Below are 26,882 nucleotides of genomic sequence, written 5' to 3' on the forward strand. Positions count from 1 at the left end.
ATTAATTTCTTCAGAGACAATGTTGAATTCCAAACAGTAAACTTTATTTCTAACATCCATAAACTCCAAATCTTTTTCCAATTTCACATTTGTTCCAATCTCCAGGGCTTGTAGCTTCCCTTTAATTTTTCTTTTCTCATCTCTAATCTCATCAAACACCTCTCTCACAGAATCTCCTATTTCTTTAAGCTCCTGCGTCATTTTGTTAAATTCAATTTTCATCTCCTGTCTACCCTGTCTCAGGGTTTGTTTCGTTATCTCAATCTCACCCATTATTTTCTGAAACATAATTTCTTCCATGGTCTCAATCACTTTCCTGGTTGTCATTCTTAAAACCACAGAAACAAAAATTATTTCAGCCACAATTGGGTTAATATTCCAGGCTTGCTGACATCAGTGTAGACAATACAGCCTGCCTTATCTTTTATGTGTTCAGGAATACAAAACAAACTTAGTTCCCAACATCAAAACAATTAGTGGCGTCATGAACAAGCAGATTCGTCAAAATGAAATAGACTAAAAAAATAATAATTTTTTTCCCCCTCCTCGAAATAGAAATCCCTCTTCCGTTGGTATCTTTAGAATGCACCTCCAGGACAGCTTTTTGCAATAAAAACAAATATAAGCTTTTTCAATTTCTTTCCTCCTTAATTTCGTGAGTGAAAGAGAAAAGCCATAACTCACCCAGAAGTTCTTCACAGCTGATTCATTGACAAATCTCTTTTTTGCTGCAACAATTTAAACCAAGTGAAAAAAGAAAATAGAAAGAAGGATGCTTATCTGCCTGTTAGAGTCCGTTTTTCTTTGAAGAAAAGATAAATGTGTCGCTGTAATCAGCTAGAGCTTGATGAAAGTCCGTCCGGCATTGCAGTTTGAACCTTCTCTCATAAATAAATGAAATCCAGTCCTCCCCACACAAACAGGCTTTGTGGTTAATCTCTACGTTTCTCCCTGTCCGGGAGAAAATCTTTACCAGTCAAAAAGAACGTTTTGACTGATTTTAAAGCTGAAAAAGCTTCTTCTGAGACGAGAGCTCGACTCAGAGGCAGCACAGGCAAAGCAACCCTTCCCGGAAGTCTGGGCTTGTTTCCTACTGCTAGGTGGTTTTTTGGGGCCCTGGACAGCAGCCCTGAAGTCCAGCCCTAGCTGTACTGCTTGATAAGCTATGACACACTTATATGGAAAAATGGAAATGGACTCCTTTCAAGTCGATCCCAAATAGGGGTTTCATGGTAAGCGGTATTCAGAGGTGGTTTTCCATTGCCTTCCTCTGAGGCTGAGAGGCACTGACTGGTCCAAGGTCACCCAGTGAGCTTCATGGCTGTGTGGGGATTTGAACCCTGGTCTCCTAGGTCATAGTCCAACACTAACCACTACACCACACTGGCTCTCATTATATTGTTATGAGCATGGGGGGTTGGAACTGATGATTTCTGTGGGTCACCTTTCCAGCCCCTGATTTGGAATCCTGTACCTTGGAATGAGGAACTGACTTTGGTGGCCGATGAGTCCTTGTTTTGATAGTAAGAGTGGCCAGGTAGTCAATGGGCCTATTTAGTTGCCCCTGCAACTGGTAAAATGGGCCAGGAAGATCCTTTCGTTATTGAAGCTCTTCAGGAGAGCATTCCCCCCCCCCCCGGAGCTGAAGAAAGTTTTGTGCTGGTAGTTTTAGAGTGTGTTCTAGAGAATGGCTGGGGCTGCAGGCACGCAGAGAGGCTATCCCTCTGCATCATGGCTATAGGATGTCCCTGCACCCAGATGGAAAAGCTGGATATTGGACTGCTGATGCATTGAATACCCTCCATCCTTGAGCTCAGGTTGGAATGTGTGTAAATAAATAAACCATATTTCATAAAGACACCACAGACTCCGCTGACCTTCTTCCCAAAGGAAACCAAACCCTGGAGAAGCGCAGGGACCCCTGAAATCTCACCGCTCGGAGATTGAGGGAGGTGTGCAACAATATAATATATAAATTACACTTCTATATTCACATGTATATCCTGTCTTGGCAATCTAAAGACCACCCAAAGCAGTTAACAGTATTAAATTTGATTAATGATTAAAACAGGCAGGGTCTGATGGGAACTGTAGTCCAAAACAGTTGGACAGCACCAGGTTGGCGAAGACTGCTGTTCGCTCTTACCTGGGAGTATGCATGAATTTTTAAATCCTAAGTATGTTTACTCAGAACTTAAGTCCCACTGAGTTCAGTGGGGGCTTACTTTCAGTTGGGTTCATCTAGATTATAGCTTCAGCCACTGGACATCATAGACACCACATCTAGGCAGAGTTGTAGGGTGATTAACCCTTTAAGTTGTGTAATCCTATATACATTTATGTGAGAGTAAGTCCCACTGAACTGAGTAGAATCGATTTATTAAACAGACAAGTTATTAGAATGGATTAGTTAAAAAAATTTTTAAAAAATGGGGGCAAACATTGAGGAATTAACAATAAAGCATGAGAACGGGCCCTACTGCCTTGTATGTAAGTTGTTGTTTACCATTTTAGATTTATTTTATTTTAATCTGGTACTTAAATTATTGGCTGCGCAGATTGCCACCGGAGCCGAAAGGCAGACTGGAAAGGTTCAAACACCAAACAACCCCCCTATCATCCCAGGAAAGCCCTCAGCATAATATGTTAGCCTTAAAGAGGGCACCCACCCTTTATCTGTCTGGTGGGTCCCGAAGCGCTCCAGAACTCTTCACGCGCGTGATCGTTTCCTTCGCAACAAGCCCGCAAGGTAGGCCAGTGTGGCGGCTGAGGCCGATTTTGGGCGGGGGCTGCAAAACGAAGACCTGGGGGCGAAGAGAGTTGACTGGGGGGGATTTTGCCACTGCGCTGCTCCCTTTCTCTGCCCCCCCCCGCCACCAAGGAGGCGGGATGAGCCTCGGCCCGCTGCTGCGGCTGGTGCTGATGCTGCGGGGCGGCGCATGAGCGTTGCTGCTGCCGAGTCTCCTCCATTCTGCTCTGACCGCCCGTCCATCTCCATCCCCGCGGAGGCAGGAGGTGCACAGCCAGCACGGGCAGCCGAGGAGAGGGACCACGAGACTTCCACGGTAGGGGATGCCCCATCCACCCCACAGGGGGACGGGCAGTCGGAGGGAGAGGCGGCGGGGGGGGGGATGTCGGGCCCTGGCCGAGCTCAGCGCTTCTCCCGTGGCCGCCTCCATCCCTTTCGGAAGAAGACCTTCAAAGATGCGCCTCCCCCCGCCACAAATCCAGATTCCTCCCATCTCAATCCTCTGCTAAACAGATTCTTCCCCCTATAATAATATATATTATTATCAGTGATGCAGGGTTGCTTATTATTATTATTATTTTGCTTCTGCTTTCTGTACCCTGCGTTTCTGGTGTTTTCTATTTTCTGTTTGCTGGTCTTTGATCGAAATAAATATTTCTACTACCCAAGAAACGCAGCCTCCTCTCCTCATTCTCTGGGCGACCTGTTCTCGACAGCCCTACCCCCATCTCTGTGCCCTCCTGGGTCCACCCCCCACTACGCACTCCTGAACCCCCCCCCACGTCTTTAACTCAACCCCCCACATCTCCTCCCTGCCCTGTATTCCCCTAGTCAGACCCCCATCTCCAGCCTGAATTCCCATCTCCACTCCAAAGCACCCTCGCTCATCCCACCCTCTAGACTCCCTGCCAGGCATCCTTCCCCCCCCTTCAGCCTTCCATATTCCAACAACACCTTCCCAGAAGAACACGCCTATTTGTACCTAGAGGCTCCAGAACCACAACATCCATTTCCATCACCTGTGGTAGAGGCCACACCCTATTATTATTATTGTTGTTGTTGTTAGTCCTTTTGCATCTCCTTTCCCCACCACCACCACCACCACGTGACATATCCCCGTGAATCCCTCCAGTCGACACCATTCTGCCCCCTCTTCCTTCCTCATCTCCCCCCATCCATTCCTAAGTCTCCTAAACAGCACCCTGTCCCTCTAGCAGGGCCACCCACCCACCCGAGTGTCCCCCTTTCTTTCCTGTATTTGCTATCCCCTCTCTTCCCAGCTGCTTCGTATCTCCCCCACCAGTTCTGTGATGACCTTTTCATTCTGCCTTCACCCTGATGCTCAAGACTCTCATTTCATTTGGCTCTTCTGACCATCCTTCCTCCGATATTTGCCTGCCTGAAAACAGCACACCATTGCATGGCTTCTCCTCTGTACCCCCCCCCCCATGATTGCCTATCAAGACATTAACTGTTCCTGAATATGTTTGACAGCTCAATCTGATGCATGCTTACTCAGAAGTGGGCCCCATTGTCTCCAAAGGGGCTTATTCCCTAAGTATGTTGCAGCATATACAATCCACGGTGCCATCAAACACTGTATAAAAACATTTGTAATATTAATTTTTTAAAAAATGTAAATGTTATTTTTAAAATGATTTTAAAATGTTTTTAGTGTCTTGTCCTTTGTTTACCACACTGGGCTCCTTCTGGGAGGAAGGGCAGGATAGATTATTATCATCATCATCATTAAATTAATAATGATAATGATGATGAAGATGAAATGGTGAGCATAGTTTATTTATTGTTGTTGTTATGTGCCTCCAAGTTGACTACGACTTATGGCGACCCTATGAATCAGTGACCTTCAAGAGCAGTTTATTTATTATTAGATTTGTATCCCGCCCTTTCTCCCAGTAGGAGCCCAGGGTGGCAACATATCCATAGTTTACATATCCTGCTTCAGTTGAAGATGGGGTTCTTGCCTAGTAAATGAAGAAAGCGAGGCAGGAGCAAGAGGGGAAGTGTAGAGTAATGGTTAGAGTAGTGGTGTAGTGATTAGAGTGTCAGACAAGGACCTGGGAATCCTGGGTTCAAATCCCCATTCAACCATGAAGCTCACTGCGTGATTTTGGGCCAGTTACTTTCTTTCAGCCTCACCTACCTCCCAGGGTTGTTATAAAGATAAAATGGGGAGGGGACAACCACGGATACCACCATGAGCTCCTTCAAGGAAGGGTGGGGTATAAAGGTAATAAGTAAGTAAGAGTAAGTAATGTGGAATAGAGAGGAAGGGGATTGAATTATAATTACAAGTGCACAAAAGTGTCTCTTTTTAAATCTGTGAAACACTGGAAAATGTGCAAGGCACGTCCACCAGCCAAACTTCCCTGTTCTATAAACTGTTCAAGGTACAGGTTTTATTCTTGGTGGATAAAGAGTGCCTCCAGACAGGTGTTTACTGTGGGATGGGTACTCCTCATGCATGCAGCGTCCACAGGACATCATTGGCATCAAAATGCCAGCCTATATCCCCCTCCCTGCATTTGATTTACCCTTTCTGAGGAAAAATGCACAAGTTGAAAAAACCAAACACCCTGTCGCCAATGACCCATTTGCGATATATGAATGATCTGCTTCCAATATCAAGCCCCTGTCTGGAAGCTCCCAAGATGCACTGCTAAATAAATATATACCACAATTGAAACTATGTCTCCATCTGCACTGTACTTCTGCAACAGTATCATACCACTGTAAACACTCTTGGCCTCCCCCAAAGAATCCTGGGAACTATTGTTTGTTAAGGATGCTGTGAGTTGTTAAGAGACCCCTATTCTCCTCACAGAGATACAATTCCCAGAGTTCCCTGGGAAGAAGGATTGATTGTTAAACCACTCTGAGAACTGCAGCTGTCAGATTCGCCATGACAGGTTAAATACCACTTTAAATGTACAGTGCAGATTGGGCCTATTTTACAGTCCTTTAAGGAGGACAGCACACATAAAGGCGAATTTGCATTGCAGGGAGAGAAAGGTCCTGTAGTTGGTGTTTTTCTAGGTCTGGGATAGGCCTCTATATTTGGGGATTTCAAATTCTGCTGCTGAACTCAAACTCCTGTATTTCCCTCCCTTAACATCTAACAGCCATGACCAAAGACGACTCGACAGAACTCCCTTCTGAGGAGGGCCACCAGCTGATGGAGTTCCAGAGCCCTGTCCTGGAGAGGAGGAAGAAGCCTATTGTCCATCCCTCTGCCCCAGCTCCGCTCCCCAAAGATTATGGTGAGTTCAGTCCTGTAACTCCATCGTTTTCAAAGAATGGGGCCATCTTGCTGGGGGAGTGGTTGGAGCCAGTCTCAGTCCAGTTTGTGTATATTCTGATGATGCAGGAGATGGATGGCCAATCTGTGGAATGCTCAAATGCAATTCCTCTCCCCATTCTCAGGGCTGTGTGTGCTTTGGACATAGAAGGAACAATAAACAAGATTGCTGGGGCTATTGCCCTGTGGCAGTGCACTTGCTTTGCATGCAGAAGTCCCCAGGCTCAATCCCCGGCACCTCCAACAAAAAAGAATTAGATAGCAAGTGATGGGGAAGACTCTCCTCCACCTGAAACTCTGAAGAGCCACTGGCTGTCAGAGCAGACAGTACTACACTAGACAGCCAAGCATTCTGACCTGCTTCATACGTTCTGTGGCAAAAAAAATGCTCAGTTATGCATCCTGTATAAATTAAGGAGATTTGCATAGATTCTTTTAGTTTGCATAATTTATTATTTTCCTGTGAAGGGAAGGGGCAAGGAACAGTGCAGGATATTTAAGTCCCATCTCCAACCACTGGAAATGTTTTTTTTTTTGTCTTTGGAATGCTCATGACATCATCTGCACACTTTAAACCAGGGATAGGGAAGCTGGTGCCCTCTGGATGTTGCTGGACTCCAACTCCCATCATCCCTGACTATTGGCCATGCTGGCTGGGGTGAGGGGAGTCCAAAAAATCTGGAGGGCTACAGGCTCTTAATCCCTGCTTTGTACATCCTATCTTTGAATCTAGAAATGGTAAACGTTGCTTTAGAAAAGAAATGAAAGCAGAGATTATTAAGGCGCAGAATTGTTCTCCCTCCCAATAGTATTATATATAATAATCGTCATTATAATTAAGAAAATAAAATAATCAGAAATACATAATTAATCCATTCTTATAGATCCCCAGGAAAGTATGTAAATAAATTATTTTATTTTCTCCAAAATTATTTCCTTTTCTTTTAATTGTTTGAGATTGCAATGATAGTTATAAACAAAAAAAGTGAAACAGAGAAAGGAAGGGGGGGGAAGAAGAAATGAAGAGAAAAGAGTGAAGAGAAAACAAATCCAAGGGCACTTCCAAACTGCTGCTATTTTGGGGTGGGATTCAATCAGTATTGGCAAATTCAGGTTGCGCAATTATAGTTGATTGGTAGATGTTGCAGAACAAACCCGCTTCCCCAAAGGATCAGATTTTTAAGAAAAGCGATGGGGAAATGCCCTGGAAAGTGGAAGACAATGCTTGCTTTAATGCAATGTCATCTAACCTCCCTGAAAAGAAATCAGGATGAATGCTCACTAAATACGTTATCTGGAAGGGCCCCAAGACACTGTGGTGCAACCAGTTGGGATGATAAAGAAAAAAGCTTTATACAGATATTATTTTTAACAATCTCTTTCAAATCTGAAAGTATAATACACCATCAAATCTGAACGTTTAATGCACCAGATAATGCGCTATTGTTTTAAAAACGGGTATTTTCCCTGTTTGTTTGTTAAATAAATACATAAAAGACAGACAGGAAAACCAAGAACAAAGCAAAGCAGGAGAGAATGAATAGATTATTATTCAGATGGTTCCTAGCCTAATGTCCAGAATTCTATGGCCTTGATGTGCTTGCACAGAATCGTGGAATATACACAGTCCTACATATGAAAGTGTTATTTTGCAACATTTCCTCAGTGGGGCACGTAGAAAAGAGCAGTTAGACGAGCAAACCTAACTCTCCGCTGCTACAGCAGGGGCTTTGCGGAGTGGCAGAAGAGAAAACCCTCACTCAGTAGTGTAATTTCTAGATGGGGTGCACCTCTTGCAATGCGCATGGGCCCACTTCTCAAAAGGCATTTTCAAAAAGCAAAATAGGGACCCATATTATTTACTAGGAACAGGTACCTATCTAGAACACAGAGACTGTCCGTGGTAAATAGGAACAGTTGAGTGTATGTGAAGGACCGCAGTGGAGAGAAACAGGGTTCTGGGACAGGTGATGGTCCTCACAGCGGCAGCTCTGGGGCTGATGTTGAGGGCCATCATAGACCAAATGGTGCCCCAGGCAAGAATCAACTTTACATACACATACCTTCATTTATTAGGAATGACACATGCATAATCACACAATGAAACATGACTGCGAGCATTCTAGGATGTTTGTAGTTCTAAGAAGGTGGAAGGTTCTGTGAGATCCTACAAAGGTCCAGGACATTCTAGGTGGCTAGTGAAAAATAAATCTCCATGCAGAATCCCTGAAACATTTTTTCATTCAAACCCTTTCCCTCTTCTCAGTGAAAGCAAAAATAGCAAAGTGAATGTTGCATTGATATGGGCTTGATACTTAATGAGTATCTAATTTACCTCACAAATTACAAACAAGAACAACAAACAACAAGAATTTATTATTGTATGGAGACAGCCCCCAGCTTTGCATCTGACAATGAACTGTTTGCACTATTTCTGGAAAGGACAGCTAAGAAAGTAATAGCACCCCAAGTGATTGCTTGGAACTTCGGCCCCTAAAACCAGCCCTGCTAGTATTGGCGTTTCATGGCACTGAAAAGAAAAAAAAGTTTTAAAGAACAGCTTCTGAGCTGCATTGCTGTCTGCTTTTAGACACTGGGCAAAAATATTCTTATTCGTTAGTGGCCTTTGTTGTGCTCATCTCTTAAGTGGACCGGGTAGAATTTGTTTCTTATAAATATATTGTCGGATGAGCGCTTTAGTTTTTGTGTATTACTGTTTTTATCTTATTTTAATGTCTTTCTTGTTTTATGTTGTGTGTGTGGTTAAGTTGCTTTGAGCCACCTGAGTGCAAACATATGACTAATTAATTATTATTATTATTATTGATCAACACTGGCTTGGTCTAAAGTGCAGCCCCTGTAACTGGGCCAAGAATTTAAGCATTCAGGGGCACAGAAACACTACTCTGGCTGTGTGAGGATTGTGGGTTGTGCGCCTTGGCCTGCCAGGCCTCCACGAACAGGCTTTTGTGTTCCGTTTTTGGCTCCGCATGCAGGGAGACCTGTAAACAAGCAAGCTGAGTTGGGCTGAGGCAAGGGAGAGCAAACAGCAGCATAGGAGAAGGCCGAGCTGCTGAGGGGAAATCGAAAGCACTGGGCACCATTTAGGCCCTTTGGGTCTAGGGGAGGCTGAGAAAGGGACAAGCGAGCCTTTGTGGAGGGACTTTGGAGGTTGCTCTAGAGACGACAGGGCCTGTTAGGAGTTCCTCTGGTCTGCCAGGTAGAGAGCAAGAGCCAGTTCAAACGTGCCGTTTCTGACATGGAGGCAGTCCCCTCACAAGACACTGTGACCATCCAAGGCTCTGTCGGAGCCTCTTGGTTGTCTGTTAGCGTTGCCAGGTTCAGGGCCTGAGACTAATCTTGTATCTTTAGGAGAAGAGAAAGTCAGCCAAGTGCTGGTGTTCTTGCAACATTGTAATGGGAAAAACCACAAGGTGGAAATCTCCCTTCCCTCTGCACAACTTTCAAAGATACAGAAGACCTCTTGGAGGCTGGGCCTTGCAACCAAGAGGTCTTCTCTATCTTTAAAAGTTGTGCAGGGGGAAGGGAGAATTCCACCTTGTGGTTTTTCTCATTACAGTGTTGCAAGAACACCAGCACTTGGCTGACTTTCTCTTCTCCTAAAGATACAGGATCAATCTCAGGCCCCGAACCTGGCAACCCTATGGTCTGTATTGCCCTTTCAGAAGCTAAGAAGAGCCCTGGAGCAGGAACAGGCCAGTGACCCATCTAGTCCAGCATCCGGTCATCATAGCAGCTACCCAGATGCCCCGATGGGAAGCCCGCAAGCAGGACCTGAGCGCAAGAGCACTCTCCCCTCCTGCGGTATCCAGCATACTGCCGCCAACCATGCAGGCTAGTAGCCTTCTCCTCCATGAATTTGTCTCATCCTCTTTAAAACCCATCCAAGTTGGTGGCCGTGAATCCTCATGCATGCAGTGCAACAAGATGGTAGAGTCACATGGACTGTACCACTTCAGATGTGGGAATTATGTTTTTTAGTGCTTCCCTCAATTTTTCAATTTTATTTGACACTTTTTGCATATAGAAAACAACAACCTTTCTGAGTGTGGTGCCAGGCTTTTGTTGCTTATAGGGAGTTCTTGTATTAGCGTGCCATTCAAAAATGATGTTCCATCTTCTGTCACCTGAAGTGGTACATCCCGCTCTACCACCTCGGGATTCAGACACTTCCTTCCACAGTGTGGGTAGCGCAGGCCTTTGACCCGAGAGTGCTTTCAAACAAGCAATATTTTCTGAGGTGGGACAGTCCTGTTAGAGGATCAGGGTTGCCAACTTTTTGTACGTGGGCAAGCTCCTGTGCTTTTAGCAGCTGCACAATAAACACAATTGGTTAGCACAAAGGTTTTCCCATTGTTGCATTTTCTATGCTGTGAAAAGCTTCACCTGATTAATTTTTGCCTGTCATTTAGCTATGAAAGACTCAGAGGTGGCAACCACGTGGAGGAGACTGAACCACCCAAGCACCTGCCTGCACATTTGAATGGGCTCTGAGGGGAGCTTTGCATGCTACAATTTGTAGTGTGTGTTGTGAACTTAAATTCCAGCTTTCTCTTTAAAATGCATGGAAACGGTTCTTTCACTGTTCCTGCTTCTGGGTATTTTAAAGGAATCATAAATACATGCGTACATAACTGCCCAAGCACAAAAATGTTTTGTGAGGCCTCCTTAAATGGCAATGGATTTAAAATTAAACCTGGTTCCCACAATAGCAGAAAAGGTCATAAACCTCAGTTTGCAGATGTCAGCTCACATGGCTGAATGCTCCTCTATATGAAGCAAATCTCCCTGCACATAGAAAACTAACACCTCAGGCAGAACGTTTTATAGTCATCTCTCTAGTATTCTTCATGCAGGGATTAGCATACAGTCATAGGAGCTCTCATCTGCAGTCTGAAGTGATATGGATCTAGGCCTTGGATCTGCAAGCTTTCCTTGGGTAGTTGCAGAGCTTGGAAAAGTTATTTTTTTGAACTACAACTCCCATCAGCCCAATCCAGTGGCCATGCTGGCTGAGGCTGATGGGAGTTGTAGTTTTAAAAAAGTAACTTTTCCAAGCTCTGTTGGTATATTAGGCTGCAATCCTATCCCCCACATACCTGGGAGTAAGCCCCACTCAGTTCAGTGAGACTTAATTCTGAGTAGACATGGTGAGGATTGCAGCCATAATCAATTAAATCTTCAATTTGATAAAGTGGCAGTTGCCACATTTAATCAGTGAAAGCATATCTTAGTTGATAGGGCTGAAAATTAGCTTCATAAGGTTTTTTGGGGGGTTGGTTTTGGATTGTTTTGGCTCTGATGTGTTATTGTACTAGGAAATGGTAAAAAAATTGCAATAAGGTCTTACTTTCTACACTGTGTGTGGTAGCTTTTGTTGGTTAAACTGTAAATTATCTTTTGCTTCAATACTGAAGGAAGAGTTCGGTAAAAGGAATTTATACATTATTGAGTTTTTCTGTAGTGTTGCTGATTAAATTGAATTGGTTAATAAGCAAAGGGGCAGATGATTAATAGACTGCAAAGCATTCACCCAGTCAATAAGGCCTTGATGGAAATTGGACCCTGCTCTTCTACAACTCTCACACGTTTCTGCAGAGTTAGAACAACAAACATCCTGACAGATTGAACTTATAGTTGATTAATCACACAGAGAACTGCAGGGGTAGCCAGTGTAATGCCCTCCAGATGGCAGGCACCAGGTTTAATAGCAAAGTCATTGACAGTTTTGCGATATTTATAATTACAAGATATTAGCCTCTCATAAAAAATTGAACTCAGCTGACTTTGGTGGAGAGAGCCAAAGTGATGGATGACCTGTTTCCAAAATAATACAGCGGTGGTGACTCAGGAATACAAGCAGAAGCGATGAGTCACTGAATGTAATAATATACAAAATCTCTCCTTCCAAGATCCTATTCCCATAAATTGACTGTGCATAAAAAAGCAACATTTTTATTTTATTTTTTTGTCTGAGAGAAGGTGAGAACAAGAGAGGAGGCGATACAAGCGTAATTTTTACTTTTCAAAACTGGGATCAGCATTTCGTCTTGTGGAGGAGGGTGGAAGACAAGATTGCATTAAGATTGTTTATGAAATATATCTCTGTGTCAATGCTTTTAGTACAAGACAAGCTTAGGAAAGTTTTGAAAGAGCAGATTGTGGGTTCTTGAATTCTACAGAAGCTCAATAATGAAGTTAATGTAGTTATTTACACAAAAGCCGCCGTCCCCCCAAGTATAAACAAACACAAAGGAACTAGGATGATTTGGATTCTTGCATTGAGCAGGGGGTTGGACTTGATGGCCTTATAAGCCTCTTCCAACTCTACTATTCTATGATTCTATGATATTGGGCCTGCCAGTTCTATGAAGATCTTTGAATTGTATTTGTTAAACCACTTTAAATGTATGTGATGTCAACAGTGGTGATTGGTGGACGAGAGAGAAGGGGAAGTAGTTATGAAGCGAAACGTTATAGATAGAGATGACTGAAACTCTGTGTGTTGAATCTTGGAAATTCTAAGAACCTGCTGGATTAGGACAAGAGCTTGTCTAGCCCTGTTTCTCACGTTGTCCAGTCAGACACCTCTCAGAAAGCCTAAAGGAAGGATGTGAAGGCACTGGATCAGGCCCAGGGCGCATCTATTCCAACATCCTAATCTCACAGTGGCCAAACAGATGGCCCAGTGGGAAGCCCACATGCAGGACCAGAACTCAAGAGCAACGCTCCCCACTTGCAACTCCCAGCAGGATACATTCTGCTTCTAACACAGGAGGTAGAGCCATTGTGACTAATAGCCATCAATATCCTCCATGAATTTGCCTAATCCTCTTTTAAAGCCATAAAAGTTGGTGGCTGTTACTGCTTCTTATGGAAGTGAACTCCTATGTGTTGCTGCTGTGTGAAATATTTTATTTTGTTTTTGCCTGTCTCGAATCTTCCTACATTCAGCTTTGTTGAATGGCCCCGAGTTCTAGTGTTATGAGAGGAGACAAACTTTTCTCTATTCATTTGCTCCATGTCATGCATAATTTTATAATGTGCCCCATTACTCACCTTTCCCCTAAACTAAAAAGCTGCAACCTTTCCTCATTTGGGGAGGGGGTGTTTGCTTTGTCCCCTTGATCATTCTGGTTGCCCTTTTCTGAACTTTTTCCAGCTCTACAATATCCTTTTTGAGGTAAAGTGACTAGGACAGTACATAGTATTCTCTGTGTGTTCTCACCATAGATATGTATAATGGCATTTGTTTTTCCAAAGGTGTTTTTTTCCAGAGGCAAGAAAGTTCGGGATCTCAAAGACCATGAAACACGCTTGTGAAGAAGGAAAATTTAGTGCTTTATTGAAGCAAAGCTGTTGTTTTGCAGGCAGACACACTTAAAGCAGATAATGATGAGCATAGCTCTTATCCTATGGCTTATATCACATGCTGCTTTATGGTGGATCCATGCCATAAACACCACTGTTCCACTGCCTCAAAACAAAACCCACCTTTCATATTGGTTTCTGGATTAAGCAAGTTGTTGTTTTATATTCTACTTGCATGCCAAAAATGGGTCTAAGTGTATAGAACCAACTATAAAATCCACACATAATTAAAATTCACAATAAAACAATTCCATCAAAGCTTTAAAAACATCCATAATTTAAAAAATACAATAAGACATGTTCCAAATGCTCCCCACATATAATCAGCCCTGTCAGATTGGAACTTGTGATGGTGGTGAGAAGTCTATTTGGGGCGTAACACAATCTCCCTTGTACAATTGTGCTTTTGTGCGTTTCTGTTGTTGCTGTCATTGTCGGTTCTTACAAGTGCTGAATCTGACAGGCTGTTCCTCTGCTCTCTCTCTCTCTCTCTCTCTCATCCAGCTTCCAACAGTCCAGGGACAATTTCAATCACCTCTAATTTCCTCCCTCCTCTATAACCACTACCCCCCCCCATCAGCATTATATTACTTTCAACAAGTACACTTCAAAAAGTTCTTTATGCAAGTGGCAGGCTTGATGTCCCTAGTTTTCCTTTGTATACTTTTTTGTGGGGTGTACAGGGAAAACATCCTTACTTCCTTCTCACTCTCCCAGAATTCACTGCATTTGAGCCAGGGCTCACTAGCTCATAGTTCCAGGACCGGTCATCTGCTAAGCCCTTGAACCTATCTTCGAGTTCAGTCCTTGAAAATGTGACGTGATAAATGGAGGGCCTCTGAGCACATGCAGAGTTGCTTTGCCTCAATGGTTGTTATTTTGTTTATTTACTTCATGATATTAATTGCTTCCCATAAAAGCCATCCTGGGCTCCTGCTGGGAGGAAGGGCGGGATATAAATCAAATAATAACAAATAAATAAAACACCCCGAAGCAATTTAACAATAAAAACATGTTTAAAAATGGTTTCAAGTCCAATGCAGATACAGACTTGGGGGGGGGAAATCTCCACTTAAAAGACTTGTTGGAGAAGGAAGGTCTCCAGTAGGTGCCGGAAAGATAACAGAGACGACAGCATCTGTCTGATATATAATAGAGGGGAGTTCCAAAGGGCACATATCACCTCTGGAGGCTGGCCTATTAGGGCAAGTGGAGCACTGCCCCCCAGCAACCTCAGTCTGCCCTTCCCTGCCTGCCTTCTTACTTACATCCAGTCCTGGGGGTGGCCCTGGCTGTCAGCTTCCTCCTCCGCAGTCTGAGTGTTGCCCTTGTAGAACTCAGCAGCGAGGAAGATAGGGACAAAACCAGAAATAGTTGGCTCTGCCTGTTCTTGGCTCTGGCTGTGCCTCCCGTCGGCCTCTCTGCCTTCCACCCTACCAGTTCTAATGGGCACCAGCTACCACTGAGCGCTGCTACGCTAAAGGCCCAATTTCTGTATCAAGAACAGACTTGATGAGGTGGTATCTGCAGGTGGCTCTCTCCTGCATAGTGCTGTGATCGGTTGGGTATATACATCCAAAAGATGTAACCTTTATCCCCCCTTACCTGTTGCAGCTTTCACTTTTTTTGACCCAAATGACCCAGCGTGTCAAGAAATTCTCTATGACCCCATCACCACAGTCCCAGAGTTGTTTGCGATTATCCGCCAGTGGGTTCCCCAAGTGCAGCACAAGATCGACATCATCGGCAATGAGGTGAGCGACAGGGACCACTTGGGGATTGTGGCCCACCAGGCTTTGCAGGCAGCAGTGCCAGATTTATGCACAAGCTAAGTAAACTACGGTTTAGGGTTTAGGGATTATGAGAAGCCTCTAAAAACAATTTCAAGACTTACGTCATTGGTTTAAAAAGTAAAGGAAACAGACTCCAAAACAGACAATATCATTCTGATGTGACAAAAATAGACCTAAAGGCTATTCAGTTACTTGTAATTTTGCCTTTATAAATCTCTGCAGAAATAACTAAAATTTAGTTTTCATATATGCTAAGTAAGAAATCATAAGGCATTTTCATGTGAAAAAGCTTGTTGCAAGATGTATGTTTTAGTTAGATTGTTAGTTTCGTCCTCACCTTTGTACCAATACATATGAAAATATAAAAGTTTATTATTTCTACTTTTCCTTTGTGTTAGAACATTACACTTTTTAATGCTATGGAGCTTTTTAAACTTGACACAGCTTGGGGCCTCAGTATGCCTTAATCTAGCACTGGCAGGCTGGCTCGTTTCACAACTCCCAAGGAATGGAGATGGCACAGGATTCCTATGTGCCCACCAGTGTGCTGCTCCCATGGGTGACTGCGGGGTAGGGGGATAGGATTTGGAAATGCCAGGAGCCCCCTCACCTAGAGGTCTGTAACTAGGAGCCCTGGGAGGTGGGGTGAGAGAGGCCAGAAGCTCCCGGCTGCACTCTATAGTCGAGAGGGAGAAGTGTGGAGATCTTCATCTGTTTCCATCTGCGCTGCCCAATAATATAGTGCTGAAAATGTGTAAAAGGAACTATATCATCGGTGTGCATGTGCAGGTGAGTTGAGGTCTCTTTAGCTCAGGGATGGGAAAACTCAGACTCCGGGGGCCAAATGCAGCCCTCCAGGCCTCCCTATGTGGCCCTTGGGACTCTTCCCTAGGCTACCCCCCTTTTCTAGCTGCCCCCCCCCGGCCCTGCTCCATGCCCTCTTTGAGTGCTTTTGCCTGGTTGGAATGTGTCTTTGAACTGTGATAATACATCTTCCTTTGCTGGGTGGAGGTGTGCGCTGGCATGTGTAGAAGCCTCTGGCTTTTGTGTGGCTGAAATACAGCCTGCTGTACAAAGGTAAGGTTCATTATCCATTGCTCAGCCCACGTTTGCCTCTAGTCATGCCCCTTTTGCCTCTGACTCTCACCCACCATTGGCATGCGGCCCCCTGAAAGCTGTCTATAAGGGAATGTGGCCCTCAGGCTGAAAAAAGTTCCCTACCCATTTTTAGATGTACTTGCAGATCAGGTCCAAATTTAGGTGGGGTTCCTGTTGCTGGCAGGGGGTTGGGCTTGATGACCTCTGATGCACCTTCTAGCTCTAATCTTTTTCAATGCCCAGCCCTGCATGCTCAGCAGATCCAGAACATCAGATCAACTGATGTTGGAGGCACTGGAGTGGGATCTGTTGACACCTCTGACTAGCTTCTTTCTTGATTGTCTTCTCCAGATCTTGAAGCGTGGCTGCCACGTCAATGACCGGGATGGGCTGACAGATATGACACTACTTCATTATGCTTGTAAAGCTGGTGCCCACGGCGTCGGTAAGCAAGTGAACAGGATGGTTATGCTCTGTTCTTAGTGTGGGTTTATGTGCCTCTATACTTCTCTCCTGGGTCCCATAGCCCTGCCCACTCTCTCAGGAGAACCATGTTTAAGGCTGATCTTTCTACCCTGTTTTAAAACTTAATGCCCTGAAATTGTCTGCAGTTTTAGTCAGCTTCATGTTGGCTGCAATACAGTAATACCTAAGTTAACAAAGTAGATGCATTCCTGGGCATTATTTCTTTAACAGAAACTTTGGTAATAGAGGTAGGAATGACAAGGAAAGAATAGGGATAGGTTCCTACACCTGCTCATAGATGGTGGGGGCAGCTTCAACAGGGGCTTTAAAGAATGCTTACCTGGCACCCATGGGAGTAGGTGCTTAGGAAATGGAAGAGAGGGTGGGGAAGAGAAGGCTAGTGGCTAGATCAGGGGCCACCAACCTTTTTGGGCCAGTGAGCACGCTTGGAATTTTCAGACAGTGCTGCGAGTGCTAGCCACAAAATGGCTACCATGGGGGTGTGGCCTAACACAAAATGGCTGCGGTGGAGGCATATAGGAGAGGCTGAGCCAGCGGAAACAGGAAGTGAGCAGGAAGAGCAAACAGTCTCTTGTGCATTGTGAATTTTGGAGGGGATATTTACTGAGATCTTTTGCAGGCATCATAGAAGGTATACCTGTGTCTTGGTGACCCCTTGTCTAGATGGAGAAGTGAGGCAACTGGTGACTGGAGAGCAGGCCTTCTTAGTAGTGGCACCCCGTCTATGGAATTCTTTCCCTATGGAGGCTTGTCTAGGCTGCCATGGCTGCAGCGTCCAGCAGTGATCAAGGCACAGAGTCAGAGGCTGCAGATTCACTGGCTAAGGAGACAGACTGGGTATCTGATTCTGAGCCTCATGCTGGTGACCAGGGGGCCACTAAATCTGAGCTTTGTGACCAGAAACTCCCTGGACCGAAGCCCACAGCACCAGTCCCGTAGAGACAGGGCTGGGACTGGTGCCATCACCTGGGCCCAAGGAACTGAGTGCCTCCCAACCTACCTTGCTGGACCACTGACAGAGAGAGCACACGAGGCTGGAGGCCAGAGAGCACAGAAGAAGTGTCCATCTTCAGGCCAGAGTGTTGCTCCTTTAAGAGACATAGTGAGCTGCTTTATATTGAGTCAGACCATTGGTCCATCTAGCTCAGTGTTGCCTGCACTGAATGGCAGCGACTCTCTAGGTTTTCAGGCAGGAGTCTCTCCCAGCCCTACCTGGAGATGCTGACGGGAATTGAACCTGGGACCTTCTGCATGCAAAGCAAGTGCTGTACATCACTGAGCTACAGCCCTTCCCTTCAATAATAATTTTATGTGAAATAATAATTTAACAGAAAATAATTACTATTTTATTTATTATTATGTTGTGTTTGTTTATTTTTGATTGTGTAAGCTGTCCTGAGAATATTTACATTAAACTGGGGCATAAATAAATAGGCCCAAAGCGGCAAAGGACTTATTAGATAGACCACATATCCGCTTGAAATGATCAGTCAGATCATTGTCTGCAAGTCTCTGGCCGTAAATATTGAAAAATGAAGGGAGGCTTTCCAAGCGGTGAAGTGCGCTGCAATATCTCTTCTCCTCTGCAAGCTAATTAGGATGACTCTTTATGACTAATCCAGAGTAGACAGCTCAGGTATTAAGAATCAGCAAGGCACACCTAGCAGAACCTTAGCTGTTTTTCCCACCAAGCTGCTTAGAATTTATCCCCAAAGTGTCATCATGCTAAAGATTCAAGTGCAAAATCTCCCCACGTTCTCTAAAACACATCGTTCTTTTCAAGGCCTCATGTGCAGGCAAACCGTCGATTGCAAGCTCTTTCGGGAAGGCTTTTGGCTTATCCATCACTGTGGTCTCTCTTTCCTCTCTGCCCTCCCCAGGTGACCCGGCCGCTGCTGTGCGTCTTTCTAACCAGCTACTGGCTTTGGGTGCGGACGTCACCCTTCGCAGCCGCTGGACCAACATGAATGCCCTCCATTATGCTGCCTACTTTGACGTCCCGGAACTCATCCGCATCCTGTTGAAGGCCTCCAAGCCAAAAGGTATGTTTGTGAGAAGGGGTTGGCGCCTGTCATAAAGAGGGCGGGACTTCCTGAATCTCCTGTCTCTTGCTTCAAAGCGCACTTTAACCCAGTTGTGTAGTGGCAAATTCAGAAGTGCAGGGTCCCTTCATTATTATATTTATTTATTTATTTATTAAATTTATATCCCGCCCTTCCTCTGAGAAGGAGCCCAGGGTGGCAAACAAAATACTGAAAGCCACTCTAAAACATCTTAGAAACAAAAGACCTTAAAACATATTAAAACAAAGCATCTTTAAAAACATATTAAAACAATATTTAAGAAGAGGGAATTCCAAAGGGTCGGTGCCACAGCACTAAAGGTTCGCTTCCTAAGTTGTGCAGAACAGACTTTCTGATAAGATGGTACCTGCAGGAGGCCCTCACTTGCAGAGAGCAATGATTGGCTGGGTATATGATAGTCACACCAGGCCCCCTCACAGCCACATTCCCTTTCCATGTTTCCTTGTCTCTCTTGCTCTCCATGTTGTCTCTGAGTCCACACTCCACTACAATAGATGTCAATAGGAACCAATCAGCATGAAAGGGGATGCTGTGTGTTAGCTACTGAGAAGCGTCTTCTCAGTAGCCTACTTACTTCCTTTCACTCTGTTCGGCTCCAATCAGCACAAAAGGATAAGGACTCCTTTCAGTGGCTAACATGCTCCTCTTTCTTAATGATTGGTTCATACACAGGGGTCTGGCTGGGATCTTACTCCCAAAAAAGAAAGGGGTGTATGACCCCCTGTAACCCTGGACGACTACACCTCTGCTTTAACCACACCTTGATTAGGGCTGCAACAGCGGAGACTGGTGGCTCCAATTTCATTGGGGTAATCCACTTCAGGTTTTTAGTCCAAACTTTCAAGGAGCTGACATTGGAGCTGCCAGTCTCCACTGGGCTACAATATTTCATCAGTTTGTAAAAATATTAGTGACGTGCTCCTTCTAAGGAGCTCTGGCTGATAATATCGAGCGTCATTGCTGCAGCTGCAAAAAGTAGTCAGCTGCTCTCTCCTCCCTGCCTCCTGGGGGTTCACACTCCTTGGCAACCTCAGTTGTAGAGAGACGCAGCAATCTATAAGGGACTCCCTGTCACCTGCCACCATATATAAAAGCAGCAGAGATGAACTTCAACCACTCTAGAACCTGTTTTTAATGGCCAGGTTCAGCCCTGAAATACTGTGAAGCAAGAGCAGCCAACATGGTGCTCTGCCTAAATATTTATTTATTTATTTGAACAATTTATATATTGCTTAATTACAGTCTTCTCTAAGTGGAATACAGAAAGGTCATACAATAGAGCAGGGGTTCTTAACCTGTGGTTCATGGATCCCTAGAGGGTCCATGGATGGGCTTTAGGGCATCTGTGAACTGGGTGCAAAAAACCAACTGAACTATGGCTTAGCTTCAGGTAACACAGCAGCCAGGGGATGAGCGAAGCAACCACAGTTTCCTCTCTGGGTATCAGCATGCTTGCTCATTCTCAGTAAACCATGGTTTGGCTTAATGCTAAATGCAAACGAGGCCTGTGAATAAATGTATAATATTAATAGCCAGAGGTTGGTTCTAATACCTGTTTGACCTGTATATTCTTTTCCCTTAAGTTCTCAACTCAACATGTAGTGATTTCAACCATGGGACTGCCCTGCACATCGCTGCTTCGAACCTGTGCCTGGGGGCTGTGAAGTGTCTGCTGGAACATGGAGCCAACCCTGCTGTCAGGGTGAGAAAAGGGTTATGAATGAGTGGGAGATGCAGGGGATGTATGCAGCCGATGGTCGGAAAGAGCGGAGGACTAAATGCCCTCGGGATCATGCAAGGGCTGTCTAAAACATCAGGAGTGCCATCTTTGATTGGACCAAATTGGGTTGATTTGTACACCCTTTCAGATTTTGCAGAACTCTTCACTGCGCATGCTCTTAACTACTGCTGAACGCTGAGAATGGACAGAGATGCTCCCATTTCAAACGTGAAAAAATCAGCTGCAGAATTAGATTTAGAAGATGCCTCATAAATAAGCTAGGCTGGACCCAAGATGTGTTGGACTACAACTCCCATCAGCCCCAGCCAGAGGGGGGGCTTAATGAATGTGGACAGAAGAAGAGGGCATTCTTTCCGTTCCCCTCTTCTGCTCCCCACAGAAACCCCTGCTCAACTCATGTGCGTGTGTGTGTGAGAGAGAGAGAGGGAGGGAGGGAGGGAGGGAGGGAGGGGAGAGGTGTCTAGAGCCCTGCACCCACTGCCTGAGCCGGCATAAATGGCAACCAGTGCAGGAGAAAGGGAGGAAAATAAGAAAACAGAAAGGGGATTACTTCCTCTTGTGACATGGCATGACGCAGGAGCAGCCAGGGTGGTACCCTCCAGATGTTGCTGGACTACACCTCCCATCATCACTGACCATTGGCCATGCTGGCTGGGGCTGATGGGAGTTGTAGTTCAGCAACTTCTGGAGGGCACCATGTTGACTACCTTTGGTATAACACGGAGGTGGGGGATGGGGACCATTTTTCAGCCTGAGGGCCGCATTCTCTTCTCGGCAACCTTCCGGTTGGCCACATGCCAGTGGTGGGCAGGGCGAGAGGCAAAAGTGGGCGGAGCACCTTATGTAAATTTTACCATTTCTATTAGTAGGCTCGTTTCTATGCTCCCCTACCCACCCTTCTGTGTCCTCCATCCAGGCAAGCAAGAGGCATGTGCAGAGTTCAAGGACACAGCCCAGGCTTGCGGTGTGAAGCAGGGCTGGAAAGGAATGTCGCCTAGGAAGGGTTTGTGTGGCCTTGGTAGAGTTCCGAGGGCCACATAGAGAGGACTGGAGGGCCGCATTCAGCTCCTGGTCCTGAGGTTCCCCACCCCTGGTCTAGCAAGTGGGGTATCTCACTATTTCCAGCTAGAATCCAAGTCACTGCATGTCCTGTGCAGGGGAAAAAAAGACGTATCACACTGATGGGGAAAGCAGTTGTCCTTAGAAACCTTTCCTGGGCCTTTAAATCTGTTTTGCCTTCCTAACTGGCTTTTATGTCCCCCGAATGATTTGATGCTGCTTTTATATACATGTTGTGGTTAGCGCTTGTATTCCACGTTGCGTTTTTAATGCTTGTTTTTGTATTGTTTGTGTAAGCCACTCCAAGAGCTTTGTGGAAAGGCAGGTGACAAATGCTTGGATGCTTCGGCACGATGGATGGTGGGATACCAGCAGCGCTTAGCAATTGTTATTATTTTACTCGTTTACAGAATGTATAGCTCAGCTGTAACCAGGTGCCTTGAGGCTTACAGATCAAATCTGTATAAAAGCATGTCAAATTAAAAAAAGACAAAAAGCAAAACAAGCTGCAAAATCAGGGCATAATCAAAGGCAGCCTTTGCCAGCCTGGTGCCCTCCAGACGTTTTGGATTACAGCGTCCATCAGTGCTGGCTGGGGCTGATGGAGTAGTCCAAAACCTCTGGAGGGCACCAGGTTGGCAAAGTCTGATGTAAAACCAATGAAAGGATCCCAAATGCCATTAAAATCCTGATAGAACAGGAGAGCCCTTGCTTGGTACCTAAAGAAATGAAAGTGCCAGGCAAGCATGCTTAGGGAGAAAGGTCCAGAGTTTGGGTGCCACCACAGAAAAGACCCTCTTTCCAGTAGCTCCCCATCTGCCTTTGGAGAAGAGGATCCCAATTGATGGGCAGGTTCATACAGGAGCAGTCCATGCTTTAGATTGGGGTGGCTAACCTGTGGCCGCCTCAGATGTCCCTGGACTCCAGCAGCCCCAGCATCCAGCATGGCCAGCAGTCAGGGATAACTGGGGATTGGATGATTGTCTGGACTACAACTCCCATCAGCCCCAGAAGCTGGTGCTCTCTAGATGTCCAGTAACATCTGGAAGGGCCCATGGACTCGCCACTTCTGCTCTAGAGAACATTCATTGTTATGTGTTGAAAATAAAATACCTGGGCATGAGCATCTGCTGGAATTTTTCCAGCAGCGGGCAAAGTAAAATACTAAAAGGGGGCAGCAAGCTAAGGTGTCACAAAAAATAAATATAAAAATAAATGAGAGTAGTGCCTGTACATTTTGCCTCATGTCTGGGGTTCTACAAATCCTAGAACCTTAACTATTCTTAAAAAACGAAAGCTGGGAATCTGGGATGATGCTTCACTTTGGGGTGGGGGGGAGGAGAACTGCCCTCCCCCCGTGGACACCCATGACCCTGGGACTTCTCCCTCCGTCCAGTTACCTCTCTGTGTTGCCCTCTCTCCAACAGAACAGCAAAGGCCAGGCCCCGGCTGATGTCGTTCCAGACCCAATGGACATGACCCTGGATAAAGCTGAGGCTGCCATGATAGCCAAGGAGCTGAAGCAGCTGCTTCTGGATGCCGTTCCTTTGAGCTGCAACCTCCCCAAGGTCACCCTGCCCAACTACGACAATATTCCAGGCAACCTCATGCTCATCTCCCTCGGCCTGAAACTTGGCGACCGAGTCATGGTGGATGCACAGAAGGTAAGGAAAAGGCGGAGCTGGGGGGGGTGCCTCTCGTCAGGGTGTGTGTGTTTGGGGCCATCCTCTGTCCTATGTGTCTCTTGGCTGAGTATGGAGCTGGAAAGGCTCACAGAGGTTACATCTTGTGTATGTTGTAGGGTTTTGTAGGGATGATGATGATGTTCTGAATTGTTTTTATTACATTGTTTTGTTATTGCTATGGAAGCCCCTTTGAGGTCACCTGGTGATGAAAAGCGGCATACATACATACTAAATAAATAAAATAAATAAAACTTAGGTGCCCTGGATTTTCAGCTGTTCTCCTCTTAAGCATGGAGGCCCCGAACCAGCTTAGTCATAGCCAACTTGTCACAGGTAACCAAGTGAAAGAACTGGGCATGTTTTGCCTGGAGAAGACTGAGGGGAGATATGAGAGCGCTCTGCAAGGACTTGAAAGGCTGCCATACAGGGAAGGGCGAGGATCTCTTCTCGGTCGTCCCAGAGTGCAGGACACGGAATAATGGACTCAATTTACAGGAAGCCAGATTTCAACTGAATATCAGGAAAAGCTTCATAACAGAGCGGTATGACAGTGGAACCAATGACCTAGGCAGGTGGTAGGTTCTCCAACATTCAGGAGGCAGCTGGACAGCCACCTGTCGGGGATGCTTTGATTTGGATTCCTGCATTGCACAGGGGGTTGGACTTGATGGCCTTGTAGGCCCCTTCCAACTCTACAATTTTATGATCCTAAGACATCTTTTGTTGCCCTAAGCCAGATATGGCAAGGGCATCTCTATGCAAAATTATAGTATGAGCTCCTCCAGGTGACCTGGAGCATTCGTCATATTCAGCATTCCTCTTGATTTGCTACACAGTGGTTAGGTTACATCCAGTCTTTATTGAGCATTTCTCCTGATTTGTTTGCGGGGTGTTCACTCATCTTCCCGTTAATTTTTTATTCTTCCCACGCTTTTCTGTGCATTTTCCCATCACTTTTCTAACCGCAATTTTTTTTTCTTTTTTTCAAGTGGATTTGTTGCACTAGAGCGACAGAGCCCTTTAATCTACTTGAGTTACGCAGACCTAAATTTCTGGTATGTGCCCAAATCCCTCCTGAGAAAGAGTGACAGTCTGGAGGCACCCTGCATCACAGAACTCTCTGCAGTGTCACTGAGCAATCTGGGATGCACCCTCGGGTTCACCCTCATGGAGCCAGTGTGGCAGCTGCCCCTTGAATTGCGCCACTCCGGACCTCTGCCTGATCTGCCTGTACAGTTGCGCCAGACCTGTGAACGGGGATATGCTTCCCCATCTGTATCAGGAGATTCATCTGGCCAATTCAGTGGGGCCCAGATGAGCCTTTCAACAAACATCCAGTTGCACATTTGCATCAGTATCAGTGCTTGCAGAAGCCTGCCTCCATTTCTGGAACTTCTTTGCTGAATTGAGGGAAGTGCCCTCTATCATTGGATGCCAACTGCAGTTCTACCAGGGATGTGGACCTTGAGGGTTGCATGTGATGTCTAATTGATTCTCCATTTTTCTATGGGAGCAGACATCACTCAGCCGTAGAACATCTGCCTTGCATGCAGAAGGTCTCAGGTTCAATCCTGGGCATCTCCAGGTAGGTCTGGGGAAAAGACTTCTGTCTGAAACCCTGCCGGTCAGTGTTGGCAGTACCAAGCTAGGTGGACCAGCGGTCTGTCCCTGTAGAAGGCAGCTCAGCTTGCTCTGCCCCTTCCTCTGCCCTCTGTATATGACCCAGTCTTGTTATCCATCCTCTACAGGTGGGCACCTTGCGTTTTTGCGGCACGACAGAATTTGCAAGTGGCCAGTGGGTGGGCGTGGAGCTGGATGAGCCTGATGGCAAGAATGACGGCAGCGTGGGAGGAATCCGTTACTTCATTTGCCCTCCAAAGCACGGTAATTTTAAGCAGAGCTATGGCTGCTTTGCACCAGCTCTCCTCTGCCATCAAACCCGGCACCCATCAAATATCAAATCGGTGGAAGAATGTGCGGCCTGGGTTCCCCAAGCTGCAATGACAAGCATGCCCCTGGGCTTACCTTCTAGGCTTATAGAGCAAGGCTGGGCAAAGAGGAAATCTGCCACGTGGGCAATCCCCCAAGGCTAGGAAGGAGGAGATCAAGCCACCAAATAGGAGCAGGCAGACAAGGTGGCATGAGATGGAGAGTCTGGTAGCCTTGTAATGGCAGTGACATGACTTTCCCCTAGAACACAGCACGTCTCGTGGGGCTGGATGAGGAGGAGAGAGTGAGCAGAGACGCACTCCCTGTCCTGCCGGTTCCAGTGCATCCCCGCTTGTCTCTTCTGAAAATGGGGGCACACAATGCTAGTCAAGCCCCGCCCCTTTTTGCTGTAAAACTGGGTGGGAGCAGTTTGAGTGCTTTTTTATTAATATTATTATTATTACAGCTGTTAGGGAGATCAACCTGTTGCCCCTCCAAGTGTGGCCAAGAGAAACACTTTGCTGTAGGTGACTAGTGTGCTCACGGCCACAGTTGGAGGCAATAGGCTTCTGAATACCAGTTGCTGGAAATGGCAGAAGGGGAGAGTGCCGTTGCGCTCAGGTCCTGCTTGCGGGCTTCCCGTTGGGGCATCTGGTTGGCTGCAGGGAGGCCCGGATGCTGGACGCTGGACTAGATGGCCCATTGGCCTGATCCAGCTACAGGGCCCTTCTTATGTTCTCATGACAGACCAGCTCAGGCAGCAGCAAGGCTGAGCATGTGGGAAGGTGGAAACAGGGTGTTGTCAACTTCCTTTCTTCCTAAGCTGAGCCTATTGGGGAGGATGCCTTGGGCAGGCCATGAATGGCTGGCCTGGTTGGGGCACTTTTTCAGGGTCACGGTTTGCACAGTCCTTGTCAGCAATGTAATCTTTGGGCTGCTGTTTCTCCTTCCTCCTTGCCTTCCCAGGAGTGTTTGCTTCCGTGTCCAAGATCACCAAAGCTGCCGACCAGACTCCTTCCTCCGTAACCTCCACCCCACGAACCCCCCGGGTGGACTTTTCCCGCATGACCGCAAAGGGCCGCAAGGAGAAGGACAAGGACAAGAAAGGTAAGCTGGGTGCTGTCCTGCCGAGGGGTTTGCTGGGGAAGGAATATTAACAGGGAGCCGGCTGGATTCCTGGTTCTTCGCATCTCCCTGCCACTGGCTGAGCTGCTCAGGTCCTTAGGATGGAGGTGGGGCTGGGTGGGTGAGTGGGCAGAGCAAACCAAAGAGCTTACAGAAGAAAAGGCAGAGGAATCAGCAGGCTGGCCAAGGGAAGCTGGGAAAGAGTTCTGGGGCGAGGGGATGGGCTGGAGTACCCTTTGCCAACCTGGTGCCCTCCAGATGTTTTGCCTGCAGCTTCTGCCAGCCCCAGAACTTGGTGCCCCTCCCAAATGGTCTATGACTCCCATTTGGTGCCAACATTTGTAATCGAAAACATCTGGAGGGCACCAAGTTGACAAAGGCTGGTCCAGAGGAATGAAGAGAAGAAGAGGTAGCTAGATGGA

General features: G+C 46.1%; 1 protein-coding gene across 3 annotated transcripts in view; it reads left to right on the plus strand.

Annotated features, from left to right (window-relative positions):
- Positions 1 to 2,677: 2,677 nt before the first annotated feature.
- The window catches only part of CLIP3 (CAP-Gly domain containing linker protein 3), a 36,795-nt gene continuing 12,590 nt past the window's right edge, over positions 2,678 to 26,882 (plus strand). For 2 of the 3 annotated variants that reach the window (XM_061596752.1, XM_061596750.1), the window contains exons 1-9: positions 2,930 to 3,065; positions 5,893 to 6,030; positions 15,075 to 15,214; positions 16,703 to 16,796; positions 18,718 to 18,879; positions 20,505 to 20,623; positions 23,149 to 23,385; positions 25,155 to 25,290; positions 26,302 to 26,442. In XM_061596752.1, coding sequence (XP_061452736.1) covers positions 5,895 to 6,030; positions 15,075 to 15,214; positions 16,703 to 16,796; positions 18,718 to 18,879; positions 20,505 to 20,623; positions 23,149 to 23,385; positions 25,155 to 25,290; positions 26,302 to 26,442 — 1,165 coding nt within the window. In that variant the 5' untranslated portion in view covers positions 2,930 to 3,065; positions 5,893 to 5,894. Of the gene's footprint in view, positions 2,750 to 2,929; positions 3,066 to 5,892; positions 6,031 to 15,074; positions 15,215 to 16,702; positions 16,797 to 18,717; positions 18,880 to 20,504; positions 20,624 to 23,148; positions 23,386 to 25,154; positions 25,291 to 26,301; positions 26,443 to 26,882 lie in introns of those variants that run through there. The other variant, XM_061596751.1, reaches the window with a different exon arrangement.

This window comes from Rhineura floridana, chromosome 15 (genome assembly GCF_030035675.1).
Source record: "Rhineura floridana isolate rRhiFlo1 chromosome 15, rRhiFlo1.hap2, whole genome shotgun sequence".
Classification (NCBI taxonomy): domain Eukaryota; kingdom Metazoa; phylum Chordata; class Lepidosauria; order Squamata; family Rhineuridae; genus Rhineura; species Rhineura floridana.